Source organism: Rhinolophus ferrumequinum, chromosome 2 (genome assembly GCF_004115265.2).
Source record: "Rhinolophus ferrumequinum isolate MPI-CBG mRhiFer1 chromosome 2, mRhiFer1_v1.p, whole genome shotgun sequence".
Taxonomy (NCBI): Eukaryota; Metazoa; Chordata; class Mammalia; order Chiroptera; family Rhinolophidae; genus Rhinolophus; species Rhinolophus ferrumequinum.
Window position 1 is genome coordinate 59,914,153 of NC_046285.1, and position 13,687 is coordinate 59,927,839.

The 13,687-nt window shown below is 38.7% G+C and overlaps 1 protein-coding gene across 8 annotated transcripts in view; it reads right to left on the minus strand.

The window, feature by feature from the left end:
* MAP3K13 (mitogen-activated protein kinase kinase kinase 13) overlaps positions 1–13,687 on the minus strand; it is a 140,082-nt gene that overhangs the window by 13,895 nt on the left and 112,500 nt on the right. For all 8 annotated transcript variants that reach the window (XM_033126513.1, XM_033126536.1, XM_033126551.1 and 5 more), the window contains 5 exons: positions 11,048–11,206; positions 9,132–9,290; positions 8,612–8,720; positions 1,547–1,656; positions 645–761 (listed from right to left, as the gene is read on the minus strand). In XM_033126513.1, coding sequence (XP_032982404.1) covers positions 645–761; positions 1,547–1,656; positions 8,612–8,720; positions 9,132–9,290; positions 11,048–11,206 — 654 coding nt within the window. The remainder of the gene's footprint in view (positions 1–644; positions 762–1,546; positions 1,657–8,611; positions 8,721–9,131; positions 9,291–11,047; positions 11,207–13,687) is intronic.

A 13,687-nucleotide genomic window follows, 5' to 3' on the forward strand; every position in this document is an offset into this window, starting at 1 on the left:
GATTCTGGCCACATTTACCAGATACAGGCTATTTGAATAACAAGGCTGCTATGCAGGTAATTGGATGGACAGGGTGTCGTTTTTTTTGTAATTAATTTTTTGTAATTAATTTTTTTTGTAATTCAGGTAAAACAGGAACAACAAAAAAGAATACTAAAGTCAAACCTGATTTCATTTTTTCCTTCAGCTCACACACCTCATGAGAGACAAAAATGCAATGGCAGAAGTCCTACAATTTCAGTAGCAGCTGCTTCATTCAGGACCCTATGGTTTTTCTTGCCATTCTCCGGAATTCCTTAAACCACTTGCAGTAGCCACCTTACTTCCCCAGGGGGCAATAAGTCCCCACTCATCCATACCAAGCTCCTTCAGGAAATGAGGACCCCTTTTCGGAGCCATTCAGCAGGGTGAAGTAGCAAATGCCTGTCAAGTGCACGTTCCCCGACAACCAGCTCTGTGGCAATCCCACGCAACTTTAAACCTCACCAGGGTGAGGGGGTTGTGCACAGCGCATCCCTGAAGGCATGGTGGGGGAAGGAATCAAACATCTGCCAGTTCTGAGTACAGCAACATGGAAAAGTAGTACATTTCTGCTCATTGACAGACCCAAATCAATAAGGGCAGACAGTGTGCTGGCTACGTACTTAATGAGCTCCTTCTCCCGCATTTCCAGCTGCAGCATGATGGCACTCAGTTCCATGTATAAATTGTTAGCCCGCTCAAGTTTTCTCTCATAGTGTTCACGAATATCCAAAGCATGCCTAGCGAAGAAAACACAGGATTCATGAAACCAACTAACTTGGGGGACAACAAACGTCAGCTCTAATGAAATAAGAACCACAGTGGTTTATCTCAAAAGCATTTGCCCCAGGGCCCTCTAAATTTAAGGCTCCTATGTCTAGTGCAACGACTCAAGCAAGATGGAGTAGGAGAAGGCAAATCTAAGCTTTCCATTTGCTTTCTCTTTAAGGGCCACCATCCAGCCACACAGAATAGCCAGGAGGGCCACAGATAATATCTGAATGTGACTTGGGTATAATTTGTGGCCTTTGTGCAATGTCAGCAATATCTTAATAAGAATACAGTATAATGAGATAGAGTACAACTCATATGTCAATGGAAATATGCAGTTAGAGCTAATATCATGATCATTCATTTATACTCACCCATGGCACATATCTCGCCTAATTATAGTGGTTATATATGATCACGTCTTGTACCCCTTAATAAATTATAAGCATCTTGAGACCAGGGACTACATCTTATACATTTCTGGCCTTCCATGTCACCTAGGACAACGGCTGAACGAACAAACAGCTCCAGGAATCTTTGTTGCAGAGATAAAATAAAGGAGGACAACAGAGTTGCGGGGAGAGGATAAAATAGTGATATAAAGGAGAGCTAATTTTTAGGAAAACTTTTAAAGAGAATAACAATAAATGGCAGAGGTGAAAGGTATATAGAAAACGAAATTCACAAAGAGAGTTCCAACTAATATCTGAAGACTTGGGGATAAGAAGAGGCGAAGAAGGAGAGATCAGCTGACCTGAGTTCTTCTCTGCGCCTTCTAATCAGTTCTTCATCTAATCGGTGTATACAAGTTCCTTCACTTTTGATTTTCTCAAAGTGTTTTTTCACTTCTTCTCTCCATTCAGCCTGGGCAAGGACAAATTAGACTCTGTTAATATTCCAGGAGTTTCAATCCCTGTTATGACCATAGGATCGTGTACAAGATTTTTTCCCCTTACATATTACTCCTGAAGAGCCTTACAGAATAGATGTTCCATAAATATTAGTTTATAGCAAAATATCTCATGATGATGTATCTGCACAGCCCACGCCACCCCATTTTTTTGTCTTTGATCCAATATGCGATACTGTTTTCCAGTTTCCTTTCAGTACTGGCCAGCACAAACATCACAGCTGGCATACTAGCCATCACCTCGGGAAGTCAAGATGCATGACTGAGAAAGACTGGCCAGAAAGAATAGCTCTAACAACCATATGGTATAAGTATGTGTCAGCGAGAATACGATCATCCTTACAATGGGCACCAGAAATCCTCTTAGGCTTTGTTTATGAAAATATCTTGAAAAATATTTGGAGTAGAAGACCCAAGGGGCATGAACAGCAGAAGATGGGAATAAAAATATAGGGAATTATACAGGAATTAGGGAGTGAGGGAAAGATCAGAAAAAGAGAAGAAGGAGGAGGAAGAAAAATAGTATGTCTAAATAACTTAGTAGGTAGTTGGACAAAATTTTTAGGACAGGAATGGATATCTAATATGTGATTTAAGTTGTTCAAAATATAAGTCTCTTCCAGTTTCCTAAGTTTTTAGTAAAGTCTCTTGACCTTCGCCCTGACTTTGGATGAGTGTTTTTGTTGCCTTAGAAATCAAGGAAATGTGCTGAACTTCATGTTTGAGTCAATGACAGGACAAATATAAAGGAACAACCACAAGATGACAGGAATGGGAGCCAACAATTTTAGGAAGGCAGAGCCAGGGTGGCCATGAAATTATAAATCTCCAGGAATTCACAGAAATAATAGGACACTGGACTTTCCACAGGTCATAGAATTTCAAGCCAATTTTATCTAAATTTTAGGAGGCAGGAAAATGTCTGCTGGAATATAGTCTGCAGGCAGTTTGTAGAAAAACAGCTAAAGGAGATGTTTCCTCAAATTATGTATAGACCACCATCTTATGAAGCTAATGAGATTAAGGTAATTTCCAGTGAAGGCTAAATGTTTTTACTTGTATATTCTTCCTCTAGAGTTATTCTATTACCTTTAGATTCATGTTAAAAATTATCTCTCTAGAACATGGAAGAAGTTATGCTTAAATGATTGTGAAATTACAGAAGATTTCTCCCCAAATCTGACATTTCTCATTTATTTTTATAGAGAAAATTATACTGTAATTATTTATAAAGTGAATATCTGCTTGTCTGTTTATAATATGCTAGGTCTTCATATATATATATGTTGACTGACCATTGAAGAAAGATTTCTGTTAGACAGTTGACTTTCTGGCTCCAAACCTGCCAAACAACCATCCGAAAGCAAAGATCTAGAATGCACTGTCCATTGTTTGGTAACAGTCTTTGACAGTATCTAAGCAGTAAATGCAGGTTTGGTTGAGCCCCAGGTAATACTGTCCTCTCAATCATCAGATCAAAATCACAAAGTAGGAAGAGTATTTAAGCTTTAAGAAGCCAAAGATTGACAATCAAGAATTGTTAGACCAAAAAAATAAGGGAGAGAGCCAAATTTGGGCCTTAAAGTATCCTCTTTTGTGCAAGAATGTCAGTGGATTCTAGCACAATATTTAAAGCGACCAGGAAAAGGACTACCTCCTTTTGGTGGTGAGGAATGAAACATCACAGATCAATTTTTATTTAAAATTCTAGAGGCTATAAACCTCCTGATATATAGTTTAAGGAAATAGGAAACTTAAAGACAATCTTCTGAAGATTGAAACCTATTAAGAAAGTAGATTTCTCCTGTGAAGAGGGAACAGGATGTGTGAGAAATGATTAATAATGTGTTTTCACCAAAGGTATCTGTTATGGGTAGATGTTAATTCTGGAGTTCCATCACGTATACTTAGAAGCGTTATGTAATAGGAGTTCCAACTGGCACTTAACCTGCCATTCAGACACGTATGGGCACATCTAAGGAAATGGAGGGTAGGCAGGCCTGGGGCCAATTTGCACAGGGACTGAGGAGCCTGTGAGAGAAAACACATCCTGTGGAAAGGAGGAGTCCTGCATGAACTTGACCTATGACAAAGCCACCATCATAGGAATGGAGGGTCATTTCCCATTGTTTCACGAAAATACCTGTAAAACATTAGGCCATAACCAGCACTGCTTTGTTACTTTTAACGAAGTGTTTAACTCAACAGGAAAAGGAAGAGTTCATTGTGTAAACAGAACAACGTGCAGCTTTGGAATCTTGTGAAGTCCAGAGCTTTAGTTACAGCAGGAAATAACAGCTCCGGGTGCGTGATGGCAGTGCCTTAAGGATATGGCAGCATCCAATGGATGTCAGCTGGGGACTACAGTCTTTCAGCAGAAAACAGTGCTAGCCAATAAAGTAATACCCAGCAGATGCTAGGCGGAAGACTGCTGTGTCTAGCCAGAGTCAGTGAAAAGTAGAGCAGATGTTAATATGAAGCTATTTGAGACCCCCATTCTTTATGGGGATTTCCCCCACAATGCATGTGGAGAGTGGTGGAAGGGAGTAGGGGGTGCTTTACAAGGTACTTAAGTCCTGTGTGAGCAAGTAAAGGGAAAAATCCAGTGACACTTGAGTTACCACCATTAATGGGATCTTCTTTATGTCCCAGATGAGGCCTCCAGATGAGGCCTGGGAAAGGCCACAACAGTGAGATTTTTGTCTTCGCCAGTCTTCCAATTATTCAGTCAGTGGACTGAAGCTCTTGCACTCAAATTTTGCTCCTCTTCTTTCCCATAATATAGGTGTCAAAACGAAGTTGAGTTAACATGAATGGATAGACAAAATGGGGGTACATCTATACAACAGAATATTACTCTTTCATATTAAGGGATGAAGTTCTGACACAGGCTACAACATAAATAGACCTTGAAAACATGCTAAGTGAAACAAAAGGAGAAATATTGTATGATTCTGCTTAAAAGAAATATCTAGACTAGTTAAATTCATAGAGACAGAAATTAGAACAGAGATTACCAGAGACTGTGGAGAAAATGGGAAGTTATTGCTAATGGGGTGATGGAACATTTTGGAAATAGTGGTGATAGCTTCACAACACTGAATGTAATCAATGCCACTGAATTGTACACTTAAAAATGGTTAAAATGGCCAACTTTATATTATATATATCTTACCACAATTTTTCACAAGTGAAAAAAAACATGAATGAGTTACAGCTTTGCTTGAGGAATAGAAAAGCAGGGTGTTGGGGGCTAAGTAGCAGGAAATCACAGACTCTGCGTGAGAAAAGACTTAGACGCTGTCAGGTCCAACTCTTGATTAGCACAGAGTCGACTTGACTACCTCCCAGGTAAGTGCCCAGCCTCTGCCTAAGCACCTACTCGCTCATGATGAGATTACTCTGCAGGCAGCACAGTCTATCCCCATAATGAGCTTAATGGCTCTGACTCGCCCCTGAATTTCTGGGTTGTCACTGTGGCACTCAAAAGGAAAGCAAAATGGTGCAAAGGCAGAGGGTGGTGGAAGAGCTAGGGAGCAGGGCACATGACCCACCTAGCAGCTGGGACTCGGCTAAAATGTTATCTAAAGACTGGTATCAAATGTAATTGAATACCAGGAGCACTAATTGCCTACTTGGAGAAATGGGTTATTGTCTAGAAACGAAGCAATAGCTTTGGCAGAATCTAATATTGGACTGAAATTGGTTGCTTTGTTCATCTGTGCTATCTATGCTGCATCTTTAATACATGTGCTGTTGATGAGAAACAGATGAAGCATTTTCTCTCATGAAGGAGTCATCTGGCCTTTGGCAGCTCTCTTGACTGACAGTTTTGGTGGGTGTTGGAGAGCAGTGGCTAACAACCAGTGGCTGATAACTGATGCCGAGAGGACTTTTATCAGCAAGCAGGAGGAGGTGAGGTTTTGCTATAGAAAAGCAAAACCATGTGCTAAACAACGAGTTCTTCCCCCCTGGGTAGCACAACGTCAAAACACAATGCATAGGAGTTGCCTAGCTGCCATCTTATCCATCTCAGGAGCTCATTAGAAAAAGTACCCAGAATGTAACAACCCAAAGGAAGCTTAGTTTTTATAGCTTTGTGGGAGGTGAATAATATCTTACAATCAAACAGCTCAATATACTTGCATCTTTATCATCTCACTTAATCCTCACCAAAACTCCACAAGGAAGGGAAGATACGATTTCATTGTTTAGATGAGTAAGCTGAGGTTTAGAGAAATTAAGTGACTTATCCAAGATCACAGGACAGGGGTTTAGTCTCAGGGTCTGTTGCTCTTCTTAATACCTCACTAGCTAGTTCATAAACACTTTATTATCTTCAGCCAGTGATAGTCTGAATTTCAGACCCAGAGACACATCAGCTTGTAAGTACCTGAAAAGTTCTAGGAACTGGCAAAGACAGCAGATTTGGGGCTATTTAAGGAGAGGTAAAATTGTACGTTCAGAGAAAAATGTGAAAGAATTAATGAAAATTAAAACATGTCCCATGTACTAAGTTGTTCCCTTCCCTTCCTTCTTTTCCCCTCCCCTTCTTCTCTCTTCCATATTCTTGCTCCAAAAGTAACTTTTCTGAGTTCAATTTTAGTGCTGCCTGTGTTGATGAAAGTGAGTTTGTACACGGGAGGACACCGATAGTGGGTGCTTAGTTGCACCACTCAGCGCTTTGCATGTGGTGGTGGGGGGTGCTCAGAATACGTTGCACTGGCGTCAGAAGTGACGTTCTGGGGGCATTCAAGTGAAATCTGTTTAGAACTTGAAATGTTCCAGCTATGTACAGTTACACTCTCTCAACGGCTTGTGACTTAGTACTTTCACCAAAACCTGCTTTACAAAATTGTGGTATGTATAGTTTTACTGTAAAGGAAGCAAAGCTGTGATTGCAACCGTATCTTCAAGTTTGATAGGTTTCCTAGAGAGTACTCACCATTATTCTTTTTCACTTCATAAAAGGGCCTGAGTCTTCTTCTGAACACTAACAGAAGAAGTTAGTTGACAGATTTATTTTCTACTGCCCCACACCTACATTTTTCGAATAGATAGACAATAGTTTCAATAGTTCTAAGGGAGTTTATCTGAATGTGTAGCAAAGAACGTAAGAAATGGCATGAAGTCAACCTCCTATGTCTTCTTATTTCCTCTGAAATCAAACACTTTACTTACATAATAATTCCTCAGAAACACTAAAAAAAACTATAGGGGCAAGTTTTACTATTTAAAGACACAGTTGTGGGGAGGGCTAAGTTTGTGGGTGGTAAAGAGTGTGTTGGAACCCTGGGCAACAGGATAAGAGTCTGAATTATCATTCCTTAGAAACTGCCAAACTCGTGTGCATTTATTAAGATAGTTCCCCGTGTCTGATGGGCAGAGTATTTCTCTGTTTATCAGACACCCGAGAAGCAAGCATGCAGAGCCTCGGGTTGGGGCGAGCAGTACAGCACGTCGGAGGACTTGTTTAACTCCCAGCATGAGGCCCCTCCTAGTCCAGTACTCTTCTCAACAGGCTTCCTGGTGGGTAAGGGCATCACCCACTGGCGGTGGGGGGCTGGGAGGAGTAGATGGAGACACCAATCGCTCATAAAATGTCTTCTCTGAGAATGAATCTTTGAAATTGTACTGGAGATGGAATTCATCTTACAAAAATTCATTTTAGAAACACAATAACCTGAGTGAGACACAGCTGTATGAGAAGAATTATGTAATACTGTAGCTAAATTCTGCAGGTCTAAAGCTATAATTTAGGATCATCATATTATTTCTAAAGCCATAGTTTCATCCCATTTTACTCCTTTTATTATTGCTGGATCTGGAAGGGATAAGGACCTCAAGCGTACTTAATTCCCTCCACTCCCTATCTGTATGCATAGTTAGTTAGGCCATCCTTATCACATTTACAGCATTTTTATTTAATAGTCACAAATTCTTCCCCTCTCTGCACCCATGCTCTTACAATGTGTATGGCATATTTTCTCGTGAAGAGGTGATGTCTATTTCTCAGTCTGGATTGGCCTGTGACTTGCTCTGGACAATGAGACATTGGCATGCATGATGCACACACAGGCTTGAGAATCGTTTGTGCACTCGGGCTTGCTCTCTTGCCGCATTTGTCACCTGAGAACACCATGTGAACAAGCCCAAGCTAGCCTGCTGAAGGATAAGAGACCACGTGGGGGAGAGGTACTCTAGCTAAGAGCCAACCAATCACCAGACTTGTAAATGAGGCCATCTGGAACCTGCCAGCCTCCCAGCTGACCTGGCAACTGACAGCAGACATGTGAGTGAGCCCAGTCAAAGCCTAGCCCAAAATCCCAACCGACAAAACTGTGAGCTGAACAAAAGCTTATTGTTTTAAGCCATATGTTTGGAATGGTTTGTAATGCAGTAAAAGCTAACAGATACATTAAATTATATTTTATTTGGTGCTATACTAGGTGACACATAAAGTTAGAGAAAAGGTTCTCTCTAGGCCTACTTCTGTCATGGACTCTCTCTGATATTTAACTTCCCTCCCTTGTACTTCAGTTTTTCTGCTTCAAAGGAAGTAATACTCTCATGAAATTCAATAATAATTCTAATTCAAATATGTATATGTACATTACAGTTTTCATATCTTCTTTTCCTCTTTTTTCTTCAACAGTTTCACTAGAAACCACTATGAGAATCAGATTCTGATACATGTTCTTTTCAAATGAGATAATAATGTATAAATGCTTTAAAAACTCCAAAATGTCCTATGTGTAAGGTGTCATAGTTATGGTTTCACAATGAATAGAATTATATAACTGTTATAAGAATCAGAATGGCCCTTTTCTAAGAGTTACTTTTTTTTCATTGGTAGTTCCCTGACTGCCCATTCAGTCATAGCACCTGGTAGAAAGTTTCCAGACTTACCTGAGACTTAAAGTAAGTTTCTTGTGGGGTGGCAAGAACATCTGCAGACGCAATGTCTAAATGCATGAGTGTCTGCCGAAAAGAAGGTCGGTTGCGAGGTTTACTTTGCCTAAAAGTAAAAAAGACAGCCTGTGCATCTCAGAAGTTATGTCCAGGAGAATAAAGAAAAATCTTTTATTCTATTTTATGAAAAACATTTGATTCCATACATGGCTATATCTCAGGCAATGTTGATGTACTGTAGAGCAAAAGGAAAATACAATTACGAGATACCTCTAGTAGTGCAATGGAAATCTCTAGGATCAATGACTTGTTTGATAATAATAGTCCCTAAGGACTGATGAAGTAATAATAGCTATCATTTACTGATTTATTTATAAATGGTTCCAAGGCTCCCAATTTTTACATTACCAGGCGATTCCAAATAAACAGTAGAGACTTCCTGCAGTTTTAGAGAAGTTTTAAGTGTAGTGTTGAGGAAGAAGGTAAAGGAGAATACTGGGAGAAATATATTTCTTACCACGTCTGTTTCATAAGGATTTTGAATCCATCAGGGCAAGTGGAAGGAACTGGAAGGTGTAAGCTATTGCTTCCAACGCCCCAAATGATGGCTGAAGAGTCTACATCTTTATAAGGGATCTCTCCTGTCAGCAGCTCCCAAAGCACTACTCCAAAAGACCTACAGTAGCACCAAGAACATACATAAAAAACATTAAAGTTCTGTATTAATTTTTAATCAAATGCCTATGTAGTTTTAATATTCTAATACGGCTACAAGAAAAACAGAAACAGGAAGACCAGAAAAGAAAATCAATGAGGGGTAATCAACACTGCCAGATATTAGGACACAAGACTTCAGTAATTAACTCTGGTGCATGAATAGATAGTCAGACTAATGGAATGGAACAGAAATCCAGAAATAGATCAAATACATATAGGAATTGAGTATTATGATAAAAGTAACATCATAATGGGGAAAATTGATTATTCAATAAATGCTGTTGAGACAACTGGGAAAAAATTAAATCTATACTTCATCTTACACCAAGATAAATTCCAAATGAATCAAAGATTTAAAAGTGAAAAATGAAACCACAAAAATTCTGAAAGAACACATGAGAAATTTAAAAAAAAAAAATGTTAAGAGTGGTGAAGTCTTTTCTAGTTATGAAATCCAGAAGCCACAAAAGGAGAGATTGGCAAGTTAAACTACATTTAAGAAAAAAATCTGGCATGGAATTAAAAAAAGTCCACCATAAACAAAATAACACATTGTGAAAAGTATCTGTAATTCACATACACAAAAGACTAATCTGCTGAATATATAAAATACTCTTATAAATTGATAATAAAGATCAGAAAGCTCAGCTAAAGATAAGAATAGTTCACAAAGAAATTACAAATGGTTTGTAAACGTGAAAAAATGTACAGTCTTTCTTTCTTTCTTTCTTTCTTTTTTTTTGTATAACCTTTCTTACAAGAAGAGGAATGCAAATTAATACTGCACCTAAGATATTATACCATTTTTTTTTTACCTATATGGTTGGCAAAAATTCAAAAGTTTAACACATTTTATTGGTGAGACTGAGAAAACACTCTTAAACATTTCTGTTGGGAACATAAATTGGTATAATCCCTAAGGAGGACACGTTGGTAATAATTACCCGAATTACAAATGATCTCACGTTTCTACTTTATCTTATTTATTCTGGTGTTACATGCAGTTTTGATATATGCTATTATTTTGGTTTTAAGCCTAAAAGTTATTAGGAGCCAATTTTAAGAATGGAAGAAAAGCAACTACAGGGAAATATATTTTTAATAGCAAAGATTTGTAACCTCAGAGGAAAAACTGATAAAGATTTTTAAAAGGCCTTCCAAAAAAAAAAGCATAGCCGATAGGGGCTGTTTAGTAAATGGACAAACAGCCCTATATACATCAAACAGGTCTAAAGCACATAACTGTGTCACATCAGTACATGACTCATATATATACATATATATATATAAAATAAATATCATATACATATATATATATATGAAATGATGTTCTGAGTCACCAAGAAAAGGTAAACTTTGTTTAATGTATTTTATTTAAGAAGCTGAGAATTATGTAATACATTTCAAAAAGACTCTTATACTAAATGGTTTTTTGAAGTAAACTTTCTATCCTGCAGAACGGTTAGCATATTCTCTGAAGGTCCCCCAAACTGATGATTTACTGACTAGATATAGATAGTCACCCTAATTCCTCTCCCAATCCTCTTACCATATATCATCATACTGGGTAGTACCTCAGCTAATGTGAGACAGCAATCAAGCAGAAGTGAGGAACACTAAAGAATATTTTGGAAAAGTAGATGTGTTGACGGAGGAAAGTGCTACTGGGTGAAAGTGAGAAAAGGCTTTCTGGTTGGCACAGGCGGTGCTGCTTACCATATATCGACTTTTTCAGAAACAGGTTCATTTCGTATCACCTCTGGTGCCATCCATGCAACTGTGCCAGCGAAGGACATCTTGGTGCTTTTATCGCTGAGTTCCTTAGACGTACCGAAATCTGAAATTTTTACTGCATCTGTGTGGGTCACTAAAACACTTTCAAAAGAAATAAAGAAAATATCCAGATCATTAGTACTAATGAAAAAACATGACTCAAACTGGCACCAAAGACTTTGTTTGCTACCCTTTACTTTGCAGAATTCAGCTTACGAGTTCCAGTATTACTAGGACACTAACTACACACTAGAAACAGCATCATTCATACCTGTGAGGTGGCATAGCTTAGTAGGCTTTTACCCTGGTTTTACCCTGCCATCACCACTTGCTAACTGTGTGATCTTTGCCAACTTACTTCACTCTTCTAAGCCAGTTCTCTCAATCTGTAAGATGGAGACAATTCAGGTCACACTATCTTATCCACAATTCAAAAATGCAAAAAGCTCTGAAAACAGTGTATAAATATTTTTCATAGGTATAAAGCAAACTCACTTTACCCTACTTTGTGTGACTATCATAGGTTTTGCTACAGACATGTGAATGTGGCTGATTAGGGGGTGCAGCTCCAGTCTTCGCTGGAGGTGTAAGGTAATGCACAAGATTACCTTTCTGGAATCATGACTCCAGAGTTTTGGATAAGGGATTATGGGTCTGTAATAATGGCCTCATAAAATTTTCATTTGAATTAAATGAGATAAGTAAAGCACCCATGCTCAATAAACATTGGTTTCCATCCTTACCCGTCTCAGACAACCCACTAAGAAAAACACTTCTTTTAAAACACTGTTTAAGTGATGGCCAACCAGAATCATGCATGGGATCATGATATTAGGGATTTGTTACAGTAAAAAGCTAATAAGTATCATAGGATTCTACTAACGTTGATGAGGAAAAGCAGGAATAAATTGAAGCTTAAGTAGATGACACATAACTCATGTTTTAATTTTCATAGAAGTTGTCTGAACTGTGACCTGAGGCAAACTGCTTTTGCTAACCGTAAACATGAATACAATCTGGTACCAGTCAAATCCAACACATGAACATCCTCACACACTACCCTGAGTTCACTTGAAATAACCTATTTAGAACTTTAGAATGTTCATGGGTTAGGGTTTCAGAGGCTTAATGATCTAGAGAACTATTTTTAACAATAAGAAGGCTTAAGACTCCAATAGCATCAGAATCAAGGTGTTAGAAAACAGGAAACGTCCCAGTATCTCTCTTCCCTTCTTTGAACCAGGGACTTCACATTTGCCCCCCTGCCCGCCCATGTCAAATAGTTATTTACCAAACAGCTCAGTGCTTACGACTGCATTAGAATACCTTCATCCACCAACCCTTGGTTGTGCACCTGATATGTAAAATTCATGTAGTTTAGGAATTTTGCATGAATGGTGTTAGTCTTGGTGAAAATGCATAAAATATCATGGGATAGCTGAGATAATTGGAGAATTGATGGTATTGTATATCACGAAAGTCAGAAAAGGTGGTAAGCGCCCAAGGGGTGGGAAACACTAGAATCTTCCCCTTCTGCCTCTTTTGTGCTGCTTATTATGGGACCTGTTGGTATGACAAGAGGGAATGGACACGGGAGGAGACTAGAGAAGATATGATGTTGGAACTTTTGTGAAATCTTCTGAGATAAAGTTGGGGTCGCACAGCCTAAAGATTTAATAAAATCTCTTTACAGCAAGCCAGATAGATCTTTGTCTTCTCAAAGTTACCTTGGAACCCAAAGAGGCCATGGCTGCAGGGGCGTCAGTGTGGTACTCACAAGAGGGAAAAGCTTTCTGAGTAACCAACTCACTCTAATCTTTAAAGGACAGGCGTTAAAGAGAGTAGCATGTGATTTTACATATTCTAAAATTTCCTGGCTTCTTCCTCTAAAATTAATTTTCAAGGTGAAAAAGGTGGTTAAAAAGGAGACCATTCAAAGAGGTCTTCGGTACTTTATGAAGTGAGTGACAAAAGCAACAGTTTCCTTACATTCTGTTAAGAATGTAAACAGAATGAACACCATATAATAAAGTTATTTGCAAGTAAAGCAAGAAGGAAGTTGTTCAATGAGCTAATGACTCTAATAAATATTGTTAAAAATTATGGTGATAAATATATCACCATATATTTGCTGCTTTGAAGTTTCTAATCAAGGAATGATTTTTTTTTTTAGAGTGCAGTGGGGCAAAGGGACTCCAGCCTCAAGGACTGAGCCTCCAATCGGGCCTACGCATAACTTTTATTAGTTAGGTGGGGAAGTAAAGGAGATAAAGTTTGTCAATCTCAAGATCTGTGAATCCCATACATTATAATAGGAAACTGATTCAAGACAATCCACCCTTGCCTGCAGGCAGCTGCACCATAAGTCTCAGGATGTATGTACTTCCCCAAGGGACAAAACCTTTATGAATAAATGGAGAGCACATCATTGAATCACTTCAAGGACTGATTTGTATCTTCCATGGAGAAGATACAAAGGCAGAATGCCTGGCAAATCCTTCACCTTCACCTTCACCTGATGAGGTCGGAAGCAGGAGTGTTTGGTCCAAAAGTTCTGGGTTCAAGTGCTAGCTTGTAACTTTG